General features: G+C 40.1%; 1 protein-coding gene across 3 annotated transcripts in view; it reads right to left on the bottom strand.

Moving 5' to 3' along the window:
• Window positions 1–21,294, bottom strand: part of slc8a1b (solute carrier family 8 member 1b) — a 170,551-nt gene that overhangs the window by 11,075 nt on the left and 138,182 nt on the right. For all 3 annotated transcript variants that reach the window (XM_036592757.1, XM_036592755.1, XM_036592756.1), the window contains exons 4-6: window positions 18,187–18,332; window positions 14,844–14,943; window positions 6,875–7,150 (exon numbers count right to left, since the gene is read on the bottom strand). In XM_036592757.1, coding sequence (XP_036448650.1) covers window positions 6,875–7,150; window positions 14,844–14,943; window positions 18,187–18,332 — 522 coding nt within the window. The remainder of the gene's footprint in view (window positions 1–6,874; window positions 7,151–14,843; window positions 14,944–18,186; window positions 18,333–21,294) is intronic.

Below are 21,294 nucleotides of genomic sequence, written 5' to 3'. Positions count from 1 at the left end.
CTCACTCTGATCTTCTGCACCTTCAATCTAGCAAATCTGTACTTACACATATAGATTGACATCTTGTACCTCTTCTATCCATATCTTATAATCTATATAATAAAGTATAATCTGGAAGATTTCTATATGAATACTAACTAGTGTATATTGTGTATATGTGTATATTCGGAGTCGGTGTACATATATATTTATATATATATATATATATTATTTAAATTCTATAAGGGAGCTACGCACCTAAGATTTTCACTCACCTTCCACCTGTGTAAATGTGATGTGACAATAAACGTGATTTAATTTGATTTGATTTTGACCTGACTCATCAGTACCATCAGATGAGGCTGGACCAGCTGGTACTGATGTGTGAATGACTGAGTGACAAGCTAAAGAACTGTGCTTTGCAGGCCCAGTAAGTGAGTTGCTTTCCTAGTTGATTACTCTTTAACATGTATACTGGTATTTAAAGAGGGGGGCTGTACTGTGAAAAAGTTAAGAACCCTTGCTTTAATATTTACAATATATTTTGAGCTGTACAATTCATTTTGCATCTAAATACAACAGTTTACACACAATATTATCACTCGCAGCAGTGATTACTCCACAGACTTTGTTCAACAATTGTTTCCCAAACTTGGATGTTTAAGATTAGCTCTTAGTCCATCCTCACAGACCTCAAAGCCTTTCAAACTGCTGATGGCCACAGATTCTGTGTCTGAACAAACAGAAGAAAAACATGCAGCTAAAGCACAATTCCCTGAATGGTGTCTGAGGCGCCTCTTTGAATGGCCTTCTCTAATCTAGCTGAGTGCTTTGCTGAATCGCGAATGACTGGCCCTGACTTTCTGCTTCTTCCTGTTGGTCTTCGCAGCGGAAAACCAGTCAGCATTGTCCATTTTAGACTGCGGAAGCAGTTTTTGAATGACATGCTTAAAGCTGGAAAGGGTTCATTTGAGAAAATGCAATCAGGAAGCTTTAAGCTGGATTAGTTTTATCTGGAGAGGTGCTGCAATTTGAGTTAGTACAGATAAGATCCTGTATGTTTCTGCAATGACGGTTGTTTTTACGGGTCTGCTAAGGCTGGACGTTCACTACGCAACTTTTAAAATCTTACAGATTTCTAAAACGGAGAGCATCACAAACTTAACGTCGGTTTTGTCACAGCATTTCTTGTCTTTTTGTCGTGAGGGAGCTCACACTAGACAACAGGGCAAAGAGAGAGAATAGCACACATAACGAGTTTCGGCTACGAATAAGAACTCAAACTCCCAGATCTCCTCAGATCACATGACACAGAGCTGAACGTACTGGACCTGTTTGTGCTTGTATGCACAGCAAACTGGGGATTAGTATGGAGCTGAGAAACGCTGATATCACAGAGCTGAAACTGTAAAGACAGTGACCTGATCTGATCTGGATCAACATCATAACCATGATATCAGCTCTTATTTACTTGTTCTACACGCAGCTGCTCTGTCTCCGCTCCGCTGTTCATGCAAGTCTCTTCGTCTTTTTCTCCACTCTTCTAGCTCTCTGATTGGCTGTTGTTGCAGGACACAGGTAGGTGAAGGTAGTGTTAGGAGTCTTGCCCAAGGACTCTTATTGGTATAGTGTAGGGTGCTTAACCAGGCGAGGGTTGAACCCCAGTCTACAGCGTAGAAGGCAGAGGTGGTATCCACTACATTATTACACGACTCAAGTGCAGTTTAGTTTCAGGTTTCAAGCCATTAAAGTTGCATGAATGATTCACCATCTAAAGCCAACCTAATACCCCTAGTGTTTATGACAGAGGTAGGGATAGAGAGAAAGAGAGACAGAGAGATAGAGTCCCACCCCTCGCCCCACCACAGAGCCCTTAGCCCACTGTTTTGTGCCTTCACATCTAGGGGTAGGGTGTCCCGATTCTTGTTGAGATAGAGGGGTAGGGTGAAGTGTTGGGGCTACATGGTCCTCCAAATAGAGGTTTTTCAGAGTCTTCAAACAGAGTGATATGAGGAAAAAAGAAAAACCAGCAAAATGGCTGAACAAGAGACCAAAGAAACCCACAAATGTGAGAATTTTCTCTGTTAAAAAATTACTATTAAAAATTGTAATATCTTTAATGTCGCTTTAATGAATTATGATCCTATTAACAATAAAAAACATGAATAGTATGCCAATGCCTCAGTGAATTTCTCATTCCACCTTAAAAGGTGCAGCAGTTCTGATGCCTGAGGCGTCAGAACGTAACTGCTGCTCCATTTAAGGTGGGATGAAAAAATGTGGATGAGAAGCAGGCAAATAGCTGACTTCAGCTTCATATCACTGAAGAATTAGTGGCGGGCAATAATAAATAATTGCCCCCCCCCTTTGAAGGCATATGATTGCCTAAATGTAACTAAAGCCCAGCAGTGAGAAGCTGAACTTTACCCTCCTCTGCTGTCACTGCAGACTGGCAGGGTCGCCTACAGAGCAGCTCTAGTAGCTGTTAATGAAGTGATGCTCTTTTTATTTGAGGGTCCCATTTCATAGAGGAAGATTTTAACCACTACCTGTAACTTAGTTCCAAGGGGCAAGGGGTAAATCAAGGGGTAGGGGTAAAGATAAGAAATTATATTGGGTCAGAGAGTGAGAGACACAGAGTGAGACAGACAGAGACAGAAAAAAAAAACACACACAAAGAGAGAGATAGAGAGACAAAGAGAGAGATCAAAGAATGAGTTCAGAGAGAGCATAAGGGAGCAGCATAAACAGATAGAGAGAGACTCGGTCTCAGCAGGTCTGCTGCTGTTCTGCTCTCTCAGCACTTCCACACTGTCCGGCGTGTCTGGAATAATAAATACACACAGCACACACTGCACCATCTACGCCTCACACCCACCTCCTCTGTGTGTGTGTGTGTTAGCCTGTGTATACATGCGTCTTTACTGTCAACAGAGTCAGAGTCCATGTGGTTAGAGAATAAACGAGAGAATAACTGTTTCTCAGACAGAGTCATTCATGTTGAACGACGTTCTGAACCACTTTATTAGCGGCCACTTTATTAGAAACCCCTATCTTGTACTTCCACTTTGTAGTGAGTGGTACGGCCAAACGTTTATATCATGGTACAAATTACATTTCTTTATTTGTTCAATATAGTGTATGTACAGTGCGGTACATCAGGGGCTCATCCTTACGTTCCTGAGCCCTTCATTTTCTGACTAATATTTGTAGGAAACAGCCATGTTCCCCCGGCTCTGTGTTCCCTTTTGCAATTTTGTAAATAGCCCTATATTCCCAAGGCCCTATACTCCTCTATGGGACCTTTCACAGGAAATAGCTCTTTGTTCCTGTGTTGCTTTAATCATATTTTCTCTATGTAGAGATGAGACTAAGCTCCACACCTCTGGTCTATCTGTCTCCAAATAGATTCTCTCATTGAAACGCACTGTAATCGAACATCTCAGTGATCAAGAATGAGGATCTATTTAACAATAAGTAGCATTTTAATGTTCTTATCCTGTCATTGTTGTCATGATTTTGTTTGAACATCAGAATATTCACAGCATTGCAACACTTCACCAAAATTTGCGCTAACAATGAGTGCGTTTACATGCACTCGATAATCTGATCGTAATCAGATTTTCACAGTTATCTGATTATTCAAATGGTCATGTAAACAGCACAGTCCGATCTAGAAATCTGATTAAGAAATCTGAAATAGAGAGCTGGATTTTAGCTCAGTAATCAGATTTCTCAGTGCATGTGTACCCTTACTCTGATTTCTTTCGGATTCCTCAGTCTGCGCATGTGCGAAAACAGACCGCAGTACTGGAAATAAGATGCAGAAAAACACTTTTGGAGTGACGCTGAAACCAACTACATTCTCGACAAGATGAAGGATTTAAATATACTTTATCTTCTAGATGATGTATGTTCATGTTTTCAGGTAAAGTGGCTCAATGTTTTTAAAAAAAATAGCCGTGGCATTAAGTTTGACTTTTACATTACATTTCCGTCACGTCTCTTCTGTGAGAAGAAGCTTTCCTGGATGCAAAGCAGAAATCTGATTACTGTCTGACTCACGTAGACCAGGAGTTTCACATTATCTAATTACACAAGTGCATGTAAACATGTTGATTTTCTGCAGTTATCGGATTATTAACTGCATGTAAATGATTCTTTAAGCACTTCCTTAAATGACAGCATCAACACTCCATGTCAACACTGATTTTACCAGGTGCTTCACATCAACTTCCCCTCATCATTCACCCTCAAAGCAGCTTAGGTTTGTCACATTATTCTGCTAAGTGCTAGTTACTAAGCACTGAAAATATAGGACCCTGGGTACATAGAGCCTGGGAAAATAAGACCCTGGAAACATAGGATCCTGGGAAGATATGACCCTGGATACATAGGGCTCTGGGAATATGGGATCCTAGAAACATAGGATCCTGTTATTATAGGACCCTGGGAATATAGGACCCTGGGAACATAGGACCCTGAAAATATAGGACACTGGGAATATAAGACCCTGGAAACATAAGATCATGGGAATATAGAACCATGGGAACATAGGACCCTGTAAATATAAGACACTGGGAATATAAGACCCTGGAAAATAGGATCCTGGGAACACAGGTCCTTGAAAATATAGGACACTTGGAATATAGGACCCTGGAAACATAGGATCCTGGGAATATAGGACCCTGGGTACACAGGGCCCTGGTAATATAGGACCCTGGTAACATAGGACGCTGGGAACATAGGGCCCAAAAAATATAGGACACTGGGAATATAAGACCCTAGAAACATAGGATCCTTGGAATGTAGGACCCTGGGAAAATAGAGCCCTGGGAACATTGGGCTCTGAAAATATAGGACACTGGGAATATAGGACCCTGGTAACATAGGATCCTGGGAATATAGGACCCTGGTAAAATAGGGCCCTGGGAACATTGGGCTCTGAAAATATAGGACACTGGGAATATAGGACCCTGAGAATATAGGACCCTGAGAATATAGGACCCTAGATATATTGGGTCCTGGGAATATAGGACCCTAGGAACATAAGACCCTGGAAACATAGGATCCTGGGAAGATAGGACCCTGGGCACATAAAGCTTTGGAAATACAGGACTTTGGGAATATCTGTACATTTCCCATATCAGCTAGTAAGTTACCTAACTGTAACTAGCAAGCAATGCAGGTAATTATCCAAACTCGATGCTTTAGAGAGGCACATTTAGGTTATTAATTGTGGTTATTATGTGTGTGAATAGCAGTGCTGTATATTGTTTCATGTTCGCTAATCAATTAAGATAACTAGCAGAAGAGTAGCTGTTCGCCACATTACAATCGCACAGAATGACCAAAAAGACAATTAAACTGATTATGGTGGTTATTATGACATTCTCTCAGGCAGGATAGCGAACTAAAATTGTAAGTTCTGTTGGTTCCCATTTGGGTCAGTGGAAAAACACCCCATATAAACCACACTTATGCCGTCCCAGTGTGGCGCTAGCGTGCACTTATCGGATTTATACTGGCTCAGTGGTAATCACTTCTCTTTAAGTATGATGGAGCAGTGCTGAAACAAGCTAGACAACAACCTACAATAGCTCATAATGCGCAGATGATGAGTGTGTATGGGTGCGAATGGGGACAGATGCATATGTATGTGCGTGTGTGTGTATATGGGTGTGTGTGTGTGTGTGAGTGTGTGTGTGTGTGTATATGGGTGTGTGTGTGTATATGGGTGTGTGTGTGTGAGTTCTCTGTGCAGGTGCAGCTGCATCTTCTCTCAGCAGCACGTATGATGACAGATGAGGCTAATCCACAGGCCAGCAGGAGAGCACACGAGCCGAACTTATAATTAAATAATTTATCATAACCAGAGCCACACACACACACACACACACACACACACACACACACACACACACACTCACACTCACACACACACAGCTCACAGAGGTCCTCAATTCCTGATAAACGACAGTATGAAATGTACACGGGAGGCCATGCGTGTTTTCTTCTCCTCAGCCTGCGTCCTTCCTCTTACACTCGTCCTGCTTTATTAGTCCATCTTGCTTAACTGTCACAGCTTTATTTCTTCAGTACTAGTACATCTCTCTCTCTCTCTCTCTCTTTCTCTACTCTCACTCCTTTCTGTCTCTCAATTACTTCTTTTTTTCTTTCACGTTTCTTTTTCTCTCTCTCTCTCTCATTCCTTTCTGTCTCCCCTTTTCTTCTCTCTCTGTCTCTGTCTTTACTCTTTCAACTCTCTCTGTTTATATCTCATTCTCTCTCTTTGTATCTCTCTCTCTCGCTCAATTTTCTCCCTTTTTCTTTCACTTTTTTCTCTCACTCTCTCTCTTTCTTTGCCTCACTCTCTCTCTTTACTCTCTCTACTCTCTGTCTGTTTATCTCTCTCTCTCTCTCTCTCAATTCTTTCTCTCTCGCTCTTTCTTTCACTTGTCTCCCTCTCTCTCTGTTGCTCTTTCTCTCCATCTCTCTTTATTGACAGCACTCTAAGGGGACAAGTGGACCCCAGCAATTCTAGCAAAATGCCCCCACAGCATAACAGAGCCACCGGACCCCCTCCCTGTAGGGGTCAAGCATTCAGGCCTGCACTTGTGGAGAATCTGAAGGATGGTGCTCATATTGGACCAATGCTTCTAAATCAGGTCGAAATAAAGTCACTGTTCCTCCTGAAACACCAGCCAGGTGAGCAATCTTAGTAACGGAAGCTTCTGCCGTCTGTACCTCGATAATGACCCGCCTTTCTAAGTCACTTAGATCTCTTCCTCTTCAAAACCGAGGTCAACTGGACCTGCTCCTTACTGTCATCGGCCTCTACTGCATCCCACCCTTACTGTGTACACACAAACTCCCTCGGCCCCCGCACTCTCACCTGGTACCGAAGTGCCCAGTGCGACGAACACCACGGCGGTCACTGAGTCTTTGAGGCCCACGGTGCAGCCGAAGTGCGAGGCCAGGTCCCCGATGAACCCGGTGAGGATTCCGATCATGCAGATGGACACGACGAAGCACGCCCAGCCGTTCCAGTAATCAGTGGGCGGCACGAAGGCGAAGAGGACTTTCCAGAAGACGGTCAGGAAGTGCATGACGTAATCGAAGCAGGAGGGCAGCTTCTCCTCTCCGCACTCTTCATCATCATCATCCTCACCTGCAAAGCGAGAAGATCAAACGATGTAACCACTTTATGCAGAACAGAACAAAAATTTAGACCTTAGAATCGGACTTTAGACTAAAACCCTTTTGCTTCGAGTGACCCAGTTCCTTAATTATGTTTATTTTATTTAATAGATGATCGAATAGAAACAATCATAACACCACCGAAACTTACCAGATGTTTCGTTGGTGACAATTTCAGCTAATTCTGAGCAAAACTCAGAAACGCTAGCCATTGCATGACTAGCAAACACAGCTTCGAACATTTGTATACATAAAAAAAGATATTTTTATTAAAACGCAAAAAATGTTTACTTAATTGCCGAAAATCTGTGTTTCGGTAGTGACAATTCTTAATGTTACACACTGATTTTCAGATTTTGGGACACATTTACTTCAAAACAGTGGGATCTAACTGCTCACTATGTGGTCACGAGGGACAGGGATGCAGTCTCACTTCCTGCTCTAAAATGCCGGGGCGTGGCTAAAACAAGGCTCCGCCTATTTGTGTTCTGCTCTTTGTATGTTTCGGTAGTGACATGAAAAAGTGGGGCAGTATTTTTTGAATTTTTTTTTTTTATTTAAAAATGAAACTTATGATAAATCTAAATGTTTCACTTTGAATCACTTCACTTTGAAAGAATTCCAAAAGATTAAAAAAAAAACGAAAAAAGAAAAAAGTAAGTATCATTGGGTATTATGTATTATGAGGGTTTGGGACGGTCACCTCCCAATAGAAAGTACCATATAAATGACGATTCTGTAAATATTTAGCTAATTACTAAAATTATTAATACCTTAAGTTTAAATAGATAATAACATAATCCTTACAACTACCAGGTCATCATATTTGATTATGTAGAGTCACAATTAAAAAAAAAAAACTGCACAGGTCGTTTTCTTCCCGTATTATTTTCATTTTATTCTCATTTTCATCTTCGTTTGATCAATAAGTTGAAACTGAAATTGCTTTAGTATCATCAGTGAATGGGTTTTTCAGCTCCTTGGTTTTAGAAAATGCCAGTAATTAAAATAAATACATGCGCTGTGCAAAACATTATACAATAAACTACACACATAAGAAAGAACAGAGAGAGAGCCAATGAAAAGAGTGTGTATGGAGAAGAAAGTGAGAGAGAAAAGAGATAGAAAGAGTAGAGTGATAGAAAGAGAAAAATGTGGATGAGAAAGAAAGATAGGAGAGAGAGAGAGAGAGAGAGAGAGAGAGAGAGAGAGAGCAAGGGCTTAGGTAATATTTGATGTGCTCAAAAGCTGCAAAGCCAGAAAGAAAACAACACACAAACGTCTGTTTGAAACACACACACACATACACACACACACACACACACACACACAGCCATCAAAGTCCAGCGCTTCAGGACTTTGTGTGAAAACGAGTGGACGCCCCTCTCTGTGCAAAAAACAGCCGAGAACAACCCTCAGAAGAGTAGAGAACACTCTCTGAGAGCCCAAATTACCTTGAAAGCACACAGAGAGCAGCTCCTCTGTCAGGTACAGCACTTTAAAGAAGGATTACGTGTGGCTGGATGTTCGTAAGCTTTAGCTTCAGCTTCTCAGCCACCGGAGCACAAAGCCAAACGGATTTGAAAGCTATCAAAGGATTCGCTTATTGTTTTGCTCCCATACTCGCTTTCAATTCGAGTGACTGTCACAATAGAGCCTGTGTGTTTACAACAGTGGGACAAAAGCTTGCACACACACATTTACACTGAATTATTCATGCACAACAAGGCTCGATACAGGTGAACAGGCAATTCTGAATCAAAGCAACAAATCTAGACATTGAGAAAGAGTCATTTAAACTCATCTGATAGAGTTGACTCTTACGATTCAGACACAGCGATATGAGATCAACTGAACTGTTTGACAGAGTTGACTCCTGATTCAGACAGCGCAATAGGAAATTAGTCGGATAGTTTGATGGAGTTGATTCCTATGATTCAGATACAGCAACAGGAAATCGCTTGAACTATTTGATGGAAATGACTCATGATTCAGATGTAGCAATAAGAAATCCATGTGATCATTTGATGGAGTTGACTGCTGTGATTCAGATATGACAATAGGAAATAATTTGAATCGTTTGATCGAGATGACTCATGATTCAGCCATTGCAAGGGGAAATTTCAATCATTTAATGGTGATGACTCTCAGATACAGCAATAATTTGATTTGATTTGATCAAAGCAACAAATTCCGAATCATTTAAATCATTCAATGGAGCCGACTCTTACGATTCAGATACAGCAATAGAAGACTGACTGAACTGTTCGATGGAGTTGTTCTTATGATTCAGACAGTGCAAGAGGAAATTAGCTGGATTGTTTGATGGAGTTGACTGCTGTGATCCAGATGTGGATAGGAAATCATTTGAATCGTTTGACTGAGATGACTCATGATTCAGACATAACAACAGGAAATCATTTCAACCATTTAATGGAAATGACTCTTGTGATTCAGATACAGCAATAAAATAATCATTTTAATCATTTGATGGACTGCTGTGATTCAGATATGGCAATAGTATATTATTTGATCATTCAATGGACTTGAATCTTATTATTACGATATGGCAACAGGAGACCATTTGAATCATTTGGCGAAACTCTTATGATTCAGTTATATGGAAACACTACAATATGAATGGTTTTATAAAGTCGACTCCTATGATTTAAACATGCCAAAAGAAAGCTGTTTGAATTGTTTGATGGAGTTGAAGCTTATGGTTCAAACGTAGCAAAAGGAAATTATTTGAATCATTTGATAGAAATGACTATTGCGATTCAGACATGCCAACAGGAAATCATTTGAATCATTTAATGGAAATGACTCTTATTTTTAAGATATGACAAGAGGGAATCGTTTGAATCATTTGATGAAACTGACTCTTATGATTCAGTTACAGCAATAGGAAATTAGTTGGATTGTTTGATGGAGTTGACTCCTATAATTCAGATGTATAGCAACAGGAAATCATCTGAATCATTCGATGGAGCTGAGTCTAATCCTTCAGTTATATGAAAACTATAATTTGAATTGCTTTATGGAGTTGACTCTCTGATCCATCAAAGGAAACTGTTTGAAGTGTTTGATGGTGCTGGCATTTATGATGATAATGGTAATAGGAGATTATTTAAATCATTTGAGGAGCTGATTCTTATGATGCAGATATGGCAATGAACTGTTTGATGGAGTTGACTCTTTTGATTCAGATATACAGCAGTAAGAAATGCGATTTAGTGTGATTTCCTTAGCAAAGTCTCTTTGAAAGATTCATAGCAATAAATTCCAACAGAAATTCTGCCCTGAGGATGAGGTGATATACGTCAATCTCCAGCCCAGAGCCGCCTCAGAAGAAACTACTGGGATATTAAAATGATTTATAGATGTGTTTGGATATTTTATCATATCCAATCTCCTCCATATCCTCCGACTCAATGTCCTTCCATAACAGCCAGAGGGACACTCAGAGGGACAGAATTCATTTTTACTGTATGCTCACACACACACACACACATACACACACTCATGCACGTTAGCTGGAGTGTGTTTCAGGGGCTTCATATGGTCCGTATAGGCTAATGATCTCAGTGGTGGTTATTAATCTCTGCTGGGCTTTCCTCTCTCATACAGAGCATATTAACCCCTGAACTAACCACGCATGACTCAGATTAGCAGCAGAAGCACCTCATACTCACTGTGTCTGCATGTGTGTGTTTGTTATCGAAGGATTTAAATATTAATCTTCTAGATAATGTATGCTCATATTTTCAGGTAAAGTGGCGCGATGGTTTAAAAAAAAAGCTGTGGCGTGAGGTTTGAGCTTTACGTTACGTTTACTTCTCGTCTTCTTCTGAGTTTATTGGCTGGTTGCAAAGCAGAAATCTGATTACTGTCTGACTCATTTAGATCCGGAGTTTCCCCATTATCTGATTACTCAAGTGCATGTAAACACGTTGATCAGATTACTGACAAAATCTGATTTTCTGCAGTTATCGGATTATTACGTGCATGTAAACGCACTCATACTATAAAAGCAGTATGATGGCAGATCGATGTTTAAACTTCATACTTTTTATGTTTTTATCATTACAAATAATTAGGAGGAAGCTGTAAACAAGCAAACAAACAATCATACATTCAATAAACTAATTAACAAACTAACCAATACCAATTTAATAAACTAACTGTAGTAATTAGTTTAATTAAATGACTAAAACATCTAAAAAGTACTCTTTGTTATCTAGGATAGTGTATTTAAATGTATAAGATGTTATTTCTATACAAAATAACAAAAAATGATTAATATAAAAAGTGATTCCAAATGTTTTAACGCACATTTTTTATTAGTATTATTACATATAGATACTCATATATATAATACATGTGGCACATATTATCACATATAGGTATTTATGTATTTGTAATACATATGGGACATTATTAAATATAGGCATTTAGGTTTATTTAATATATAAAGGACATATTATTATCAAATATAAGTATTTATGTATGTAATAACATTATTATAAGACATAATGTGGCATATTATTACTACATGATTATGAATATTAATTACATATTTTACACACAGGCACTTCACTTCGCTATACGTACACACTGCAGGCACAGACACATGCGAACGCTCAGAAAACACATAACACTGCACAGATGTACTCAAATCCACTAAACACTCTCGCTCACTGCGGAGTGTTTAAGCTTGTGCGTCTGTGTTTGTGCGTCGTGTGTAAGCGTGTTAGTTTTATCTCCGTGGCAACGGTGTGTGAGCAAACCATGCCTCACTCTTCACTCACACATTTCACAGCTCTGTGCGCACAAAGCTGACACACACTAACAGTTTATCTCAGGCAGCGTCAGGAGCTTAATATCTACAGATAAACTGAGCAGGAATAAACACACTATGACATTTAGGAGCCTTTAAAGCACAAGTGCTTCATTTTACTGCGCTGACTGTGGCCTTTCAGTGACGTTCCCTCGGTCCCTGCATGTGTGTGTACACTGATGATAAACAGAACGGCTCTCCGACAGCTGTACTCAGCATCATTACAGAGGTACTGATAGGTAATCTGACGCCATTAACTGCTCCAAGCACCCTTTCAGCAAAAACGATACTAAACTTCATGGCACAAAGGCCTGTCACTGCTGTGGGAGCCTTCAGTGTTTGTCTACAGTAACTTTACTTGCACCATATTCCTTTGCACTTGTTTGTTTTTAAGTTTAAGTACTATTGGGACAAGACAGGGGTGGCGCTATACCTCCAAAAGTGGTGGGGCAAGACACATTGCTTCCAAAAAAAAAAGCATCTGGCTGAGTGATGAAATGCAGTTAGGCCACTGACAGAAATTGCCTTTCATGTCATGCTAACATGTCTTTATTAACCTATTCAGAGGTGGGTAGTAAGTAGTTTACTCAAGTAAGGTTACATGTACTTAAGTAAATATTGATGGATTTTGATTATTTTCAGATCATATTACTTTTACTTCTACTAAAGTGAGTAAAGGAACCTTTTAACTCTGTTTCATTTTAGCCAATCGTATTTAGTTACTAATTCTATTGTTTGTGTTTAATTTCAATGTTTCGATGGTGGCAATTCTTGTACTGTTTTGTTATTGGTTACATCTCTGACTTTGGAGCTCTGAATTGTAGACCACAAGATTCCCAAAAGGAGATGCACAATCTTCAGTTCCTGTGCTGATAAATGCTGGGTGTACTCAGAAGTTCCACTGCAGTGCTCAGCACTTAAGTAGATTTTCGACCTGCTTCTTTTGTATTTCTACTCAGGTTGTTTTAGTGAATACTTCATACATACTTAATTATTTTATGCAAGTATCAATACTTTTACTTGAGTACTGATTTAGGCTCCACTACCCACCTATGAACCTGATCACGAACAGTGTCTGTGTTAGTTTTGATGCTGCTTCAGTAGCTGCAATCTCAGATACCAGTGTTTGTTAGCTAACATCTCTGAAGAACAGGCTGTTTTCATACCCAGCTCATTTTCTAAAGACCCACCACAGTTTTGTTGAGCACATGGTGGCGTAGTGGGTAGCACTGTTGCCTCACACCAAGAAGGGCCTGGGTTTGAATCCCTGGCTGGGTGACCAGGGTCCTTTCTGTGTGGAGTTTGCATGTTGACTGCATGGGTTTCCTCCCACAGTCCACTGACATGCAGTCAGGACATGCTAAATTGTCCCTAGGTGTGAGAATGTATGTGTCAGTCTGTCTGCCCTGTGATGGACTGGCGACCTGTCCATGGTGTTTCCTGCCTTCCGCCCCATTTAAGGGGGTTAAATGCTCACATTTATGCTCTGGTGAGATTGATCAGTCCAAAAACGTCCAGTGCTCCACCGTCAGACCTATTAGGCAGGTGATGACTGGCTAAAACTGACCCATATACACATGTTACACAGTCACGCACGCACTTGACCTTGCTCTGCCCTGTGGCTCGGACTGGCCCACTGAGAAGTGCTTGAGTGTGAATTGCCAACACCTGATCCACACACACACACACACACACACACACACACACACACACACTATGGGAGCAGTAGGTGACTCTAGGGTCATCGCTCTGAGATCATACTGTGAGTAATTACTATCTATGGTCAAGAGCACAGATAGCTTTCAGCCTCTCTTTCTCTCTTATTTCACTTTCCTTCTATTTAATCTCTAATTTCAGCCAATACTGAAGTCATTCTGCTGATAATGTCTGCATACGAAAATGGTTAAGATGTAATCAGAGTCATTCAGAGTGGTTTGATATGAAATGCTCTGTTCGAGAGAAACTTACTGAGTCAGAGTTGTTCACAGCGGTGGTGGTCATAGGAACCAGACTTCTGAAGATAAAATTACCTCACATAAAGTAAAAAAAACCTGAATTTTCTTTGCTTTTTAAATAAAGGAGTCACTATACAGTCCATATATGGACATCTTGAATTCACTGTTTTTGTGATTTAATAAAAAATAAAAGAACACATTTACATACATCTGCCTATTCAGTTTACAGCAGTTTAGCCCCACCCATTCACACTAAATTTATAAGTGTTATGAGGACTGTGTGAGTCTGTACGTTTCTCTACAATGAACCCTTTCGCACCAAACCACTCTGAATGACTCTGTTTACATCTCAACTATTAAATTATGCAGGGAATTTGGTTTGGTGGAATTCCCCTTTAAGAATTCCGTATCCAAACTGAGAAAAATGAGAGGCAGTTAAGTATCGCTGTTGTCAGAACAAAACCTCGTATCTCCAAAATGGTAACTTTACAGGAGAAGGAAAAAACATACTTCACTTTTAATGTGAGTCAATGGAGCCAGACATTTGTCCAAGTCATTTTGGGCCGTTTCTTTTGATCCGTTCATCAAGAAATTCACAAACAATGTAAAGGCCGACAGGTGTTTTCAAATTAGGCCAAAAACTGAAAAATGTCAAAAATGGATATACAAGGTTGTGTTCTGTCAACAGCAATATATAGATTTCTATAGATAAATAATGCAAATTATATTGCATGTATTGAATACATTGTACAACTTCCTACAGTGCTTGAGTTGTACTGTAAACACACCAGCAGGGGGAGCCTATCAGAGGTGGGAGAGTGAACACAGACATTGTAAAGACGCACATACGCACTCGCACACAAACTTACCAGCGCTGACTGTAATGGCCTCGATGAACTGATCTCTCCAGCTATTGGTGCCAACCAGCAGAGCCAAGTTAGTCTTTTTGATCAGCTTATCAACAGTGTTCTGCAGAGAGAGAGAGAGAGAGAGAGAGAGAGAGAGGGAGAGGGAGAGAGTGTAAGTGAATGATGGTATCAATGATACCCTCAGACCACCCAGATTATTATCCTGCATACAAGTTCTAACTAGTTTTTAATCTCCTCAAACAGATTTTAAATGCACACAGTCTTTTATTTTGGAAAATAAAATATGACAAATCTTACAAACAGTTGAGAGAAGTTGATGACAAGGCCTAATATAAAATGATTTTGTTGAAAATGTTGCTGACACTGTGCTAGATTGGTTACCGCTGTATAACCAGCTTTATTTATGATATCACTATTATTTACATTTTTTTATGATATTATTCTGATACACTTCAAACGGAGCAAAGAAACCCACAAATGTGAGAATTTTCTCTGTTAAAAATTATAATAACCATTGTATCGTCTTAGTTTAATGTGGTTTATTGTGCCTTTCTTTATAACAAGCATATAAAATCACGAGTAGCATACTGATATCTTGGTGGCTAGCTAAATGTCCCGTTCCACTTTGAATGGTGAGGTGCCAGAATGTAACTGCTGCACCCCCTCTTTGAAGGCATATGATGCCCTAAATGTAACTAAAGCCCAGCAGTGAGGAGCTGAACTTTACCCTCCTCTGCTGTCACTGCAGACTGGCAGGGTCGCCTACAGAGCAGCGCTAGTAGCTGTTAATGAAGTGATGCTCTTTTGATTTGTGGGTCCCATTTTGTAGGGAACGATTTTAACTCCTGTAACTCAGTTTTAAGGGGCAAGGTGACACTCGAAAACAAGGGGTAGGGTAAAAATAAGAAATGGGATTGGGCCTTTGTTTTATGAAGCAGAAGTTGGCCTAAAACGTATTTTTAAAACTTCATTCACGGTGGAGGAGTACATGCAGGATGTTGTGGGGCAAAACAGTCCCCAAAGAAAACTTCGTTTTTCAGATTTACTGCTATTTTACTATTATCATTACATATAAAAGCACGTGTAGGTTCACTGGTGGTTTTGGGTAGTAAATATAATGTCTATATCTGTGTTGTAGTCATGGTGACCCCTGGTTCCTATCACCACCACTGTAAAGAAATCCGAGACTGTAAGTTTCTCTACAGTGAACCATTTCACACCAAACTGTTTGTTTACTTCATAAAAATGGACTTGAAAATGAAGTAACTGGGTTACTTACTTTTTTAAGTATAAACACTGAATCATCTCTTAATGTTCATAAGTGGATCTTAAGAAGAAAGCTAAGTAAGACAGAAGACAAATTTACGATCTGGGTCCTTTAAAATCACACATCTCATCAGTTCTCACTCAAACCACAGCACCTCTCCCGGTAGAACTGATCCAGCTCCAGTGCAGCTTCAGGTGCTAAATTACAGTAAAGGTTCTAATTCCTCATTTGTTCTTTTTCCCTCTGTCTCTTCCACACTCGTTAGGCCCACTTGAGACAGTGCAGAACACAGAGAGCTTTGAGCCTCTGAAGTCCGACTCATCAGGCAGCCTCACTGTGAAGTGTGTGTGGGCTTCGAGTGCGTGTGTATGTCTGGTAAAGAGTGTGCGTGTGGGCCGAGGGGCTGCGCAGACGAGCTTAAAGTGTCTGTCTGTTCAGAGTGACTCCATGCGTGTGGATGTGTGTGTCCGTCTGGTGGAAGCGTAGGCAAGAGTTCTGAAAAGCACTTAAGAGTCCATTTCATTACATGGTCCATGCATGTGTGTGTGAGGTGTAGGGATAAAGTATACAGGCATACAAATACAGTTATGGACACATATAGATGGACCATTCTATTGTATTAGTTCACAGGGCTTTAGGTTATGATATATTAATGTGGGCTGGAGGTTAGAGAACCAGCCCTGTGACTGGAGGGTCGCTGGTTTGATCCCCTGAGTGGACAGTACGTGACTGAAGTGCCAGTGAGCAAGGCACCTAACCCCCAACTGCTCCCCAGGCGCTGCGGATAGGGCTGCCCACCACTCTGGGCAAGTGTGCTCACTGCCCCCTAGTTTGTGTGTTCAATAGTGTGTATGTGGTGTTTCACTGCACAGATTGGTCAAAATGCGGAGGTGAAATTTCCCTGTTGTGGGACTAATAAGGGTCACTTAATCTTAAAACCTAAGGTATTAATTTAAATAAGATAAATATGTACAAAGTCATAATTTATAGGGATGTGTCCAAGTCCTAATCCCTAAATTTACACTTATATTACTTAAAATACTTATATATGCACCAGGGGTGTCAAACTCAACCCGTAAAAGGGCCATGTTAAAACATCTCAACAAATCTGTGGGCCTGAGAAAAAAAAAGTTTTTATTTCATTTTTAATTAATGTTGTGCTATAACCCAAAATGACCATTATTTATTCAAAATATGAAAATAAACCTCAACAGTAAAATACAGGCACTTGTGGTAGACCTTGAAACATTACATGGATACCTGAAATACTCTAAATTTAAATGTCCCCAGGTGCTCAGTCTTTTAAACCTGCTTGAACTAGACATCTGGCATCTTCTCTTTGCTGAAGGTTCGTTAAGACCTGGGCTCAGTGTCTGAGCTGAGCTGATGTTCTGTGTTTATATTGGTTGAACTGCAGCTAAATTGAACTGCAGCATAAAATTGAATTGAGGTGTAACCTCTGTCCCATAGACTGTTGTTGGGGTAGAAGAGTCAGAGCGCACATTACTTTGCAGTGCATGCTGGGGACTGTAGTGCAGCACATTGTGAAACGGGCTAATATTAATGGAAAATTTAAATACTTTTGCGGGCTGGAAAGAATTGTGGCCTGCGGGCCTGTGTTTGACACATGGGATATACACTAATATACTTACATTTTTTGTATTTTTTTCAATGTCTTAAAAGCCTAAATGTGCACAGATTCCCACAGACTCACTCCGAAGTCTTATGGAAAGCCTTCCCTGAAGTGTGGAGTCTGTTATAGCAGCGAAACCGCGGAGAGGGCAAATCTATATTAATGACCGTGGACTGGAACGGGAAGTCCAACAAGCTCATGTAGACATATAGTGTATGGTTGAAGGAGAAAAAGTGAGGCATTCAAACTCAACAATGCCTTGAAGCATGGTGGAGGTAGTATCATGCTCTATATAGGTCAGTTGTACCCATATATATGTCAGGTGGAACTCCTAGAGTGGTCAGTGAGTAAAAAAAGAGATAACTGTTCCTAATAAAGGACACTGAGTATATATGTACACACACACACACACACACACACACACACACACACACTTTTCTCACCTTGAACTCATAGGACTCCTCAATGATGACCTCCAGTTTGACGTGTTCTCCCAGCATGGGTTTGCCCATCTCCGCAATGCGCCGCTCCTCTTCCTCCTCCCCTGTCAGAGGCTCCTCCTCTTCCTTTCCCCCCTCCTTCACTTCCTCTGCAACAAAGAAATCAGTCCAAATGATTTACTTCTGCTTCAAGCTAAGATTTCAAAGCTGAATGAATTAGTAAATCTTTTGTTCCTGGTTCCGAGATTGCTAAGCAATCTAATTAACATGATTCTAAACTGTAATGCAATATAGCAATATAAGTTAGATTTATGTCATTTCACTGCTATATCTTATTTTACTCATATTTTACTGAGGCAAATACGAGGGCTGCACAATATGGGCTAAATACCAGCATTGCGATCATACTGCTACTATGGCCCTAGAAATAAAGACGTTTTCCATTTAAAAAGCAGCGTACTTTTCTTATGGTTATATAATAAGCTTCTTCAGAATGAATCAGAGTAATAATGAAATACAACTGATGTTCACATGTTTTCTTGCACAAAACACAGTTTATGACACAAACTACATAAAAAGCTATGAATATTCGGCTTGATAGATCAACCTTAAAGGGTTAAGAGCTGTGTTTGAGCGAGGGCTACAGATTCTGTCATAGGAACGTGAAGGGCGTGAGCAGCTGGGCCTCAACCTGCACTACTATGGATGGTTCAAAGGGTCAGACAAGAAAAATGCACTATGGACCACCTGACATGCTACGTATTTGCAATTTCTATATATCTTAATATATTTTAAATGATTAGATTTATAAAAACACACAAAAATATGTCTGGAAAACACAGTAACATTGAGTGTGTTTACATGATAACTGCCAAAAATCCGATTTTGTGTCTAATCTGATCAATGCGTTTACATGCACTTGAGTAATCAGATAATGGGAAACTCCACGTCTACATGAGTCAGACAGTAATCAGATTTCTGCTTTGCAACCAGCCAATAACACACAAACACACAGTAGAAGACGTAAACTTAATGTAAAACTCAAACTTCATGCCACGTTTTTTTTTTTTCACGGCACTTTACTCAAAAATATGAACATAAATCTTCTAGAAGATGAAGAATATTTTTTCTTTTCATCAAGAATGTAGTTGTTTTCACCGTCACTCCAAATGTGTTTTGCTGCGTCTCACGGCAACACTGCTTGCTTATTTCCGGTTCAGCTGTCTGTCCGGAGAGACATCCAGAGAAATCCGAAAGAAATCACAGTAAAGGATCTGATTACTGAGCTAAAATCCAGCTCTCTTTATCAGATTTCTAGATCAGAGCTGTTTTCATGACCATTTGAATAATCAGATAACTGCAGAAATCTGATTATGATCGGATTATTGAGTGCATGTTAACACACTCATTGTAAAAACACTGTGATTGGTTACATATGCTGTGATATCACTATTACTGTTTTCTGTTATAGAACAATACTGCAATAACAAACAACATATTGTGCAGCCCAGACTGATAATGATCTAAAAAAGAGAAAAGTGGATTGTAAATCATGTAATATTGCTGAAAACAGGAGGAAATTTCTCTAAATCACACAATATAAAGAATCATTTATGAGCAGAAGATCAGATATTGACCTTGATTCATGCAGAGTGGAGGAATCTGACACAGATGCAAGCAAAGGGAAGACTGAAATGCATGCAAACACACACACACACACACACACACACACACACACACTGCAGAGGTTCAATTTCTTCATTTGCTTACATTACAGTTGCCCTCTTGTGGCCTAAAGCAGAGGTGCCAGAGATCTACCACCCTGGAGACTCCAGATCCAGCACACCTGGCTCTAATATTCAGATGAAGGCCTTCATCACCTGGATCAGGTGTTAGATTACAGCTGGAGCTAAACTGTCCACTTCGCCTCTGTGTACATGCTTTTAAATATTTACATGTCGCTGATGTCGGAACAAAACCTTTACATTGTGTGTAAATTTCATGATGAATGGACCAAAATTTATTTAAAAAAAAGTCTGGTTCCATTGACTTACATTGAAGGTAAAGTATGTTTTTTCCTTCTCCTGTAAAGTTATCATTTTGGAGATATGAGGTTTTATTCCAACAGCAGTGATATGTAATATTTGTATAATGTACCTCTCCACTATCCCATAACTGTACAGATTGAAAGATATAGCATAAACTGCTATGGCACTCCTTACTTGCTGTATTTGCTCTTCTGGTTAGATGTGAACTGCGTTTCACTGGCTTTGCGCATGTAACTCTGCACAATGACAATAAAGTTGAATCTAATCTTGTCTAATCTAATGTATTCTAAACTCAGCAGAGTGGCAGAGGACCAGGATTGGACACCCCTGGTTTAGCAAGCTAGAGGTCTGTGGACCCGACCCCAGCCCATCAAAATATTGGGTTTCAGGCCGGGTTTAGGCCAGTTTTCTCATGCAACATCTGGTCCTCTTGGGTTTGTTTTCGATTGAGTGATTTTTTTTTATGTAGTAGATTTGTTTTTATTTAAAGGACATAAATTTCACGCACTCTCCCGCTTACTCTCTCTCTCTCTTAGCAGTACAGTCTACAGCTGCGTTCAGAATAGCTCCAGAGTTTGCAGGGTGGGTGACCGTGCCCCTGAATAAAGGCGAGTATGAAGTTCACCAGTACGCCAGTCACAGTACCACCATATGTTCTGGAACGTTTGTCCTAAATGTGGGTGGGAACGTAGACTATTTAGAGTGGGAATAAACTGAGAGTGAAATATCGAAACATTTTTTTTTTATCAGTTTGTTCCCACTCCCCCGTGAAGTTGGAGCTCAAAGCAGGGGGCGCTTGTCAACATTGTCCAATGGAGAAAGGCCCATGGATGCTAACTAAGTTAGCATAGTTAAAAAAGTGCCCCCCAAAAACTCCACTTAAGCTTGTAGATGTGTGTGGTGAACATATTACATGCAGTAAAAATAAACATTACATCCTGTATGGGAAAAACAGCTCTGTTAGCTAATGGTAGCATTTCACTAGCTAGCTTGTTTTGCTCGTGTTAGCATTTGTACTCCAGATGTTAAAAGGCTGTGGACTATAGGAATTTGGGGGCAGGCT

Source organism: Colossoma macropomum, unplaced genomic scaffold, assembly GCF_904425465.1.
Source record: "Colossoma macropomum unplaced genomic scaffold, Colossoma_macropomum, whole genome shotgun sequence".
In the NCBI taxonomy this organism is placed as follows: domain Eukaryota; kingdom Metazoa; phylum Chordata; class Actinopteri; order Characiformes; family Serrasalmidae; genus Colossoma; species Colossoma macropomum.
The sequence above is the reverse complement of the archived record's forward strand: the minus strand, read 5'-3'. Positions and strand labels throughout refer to the sequence as shown.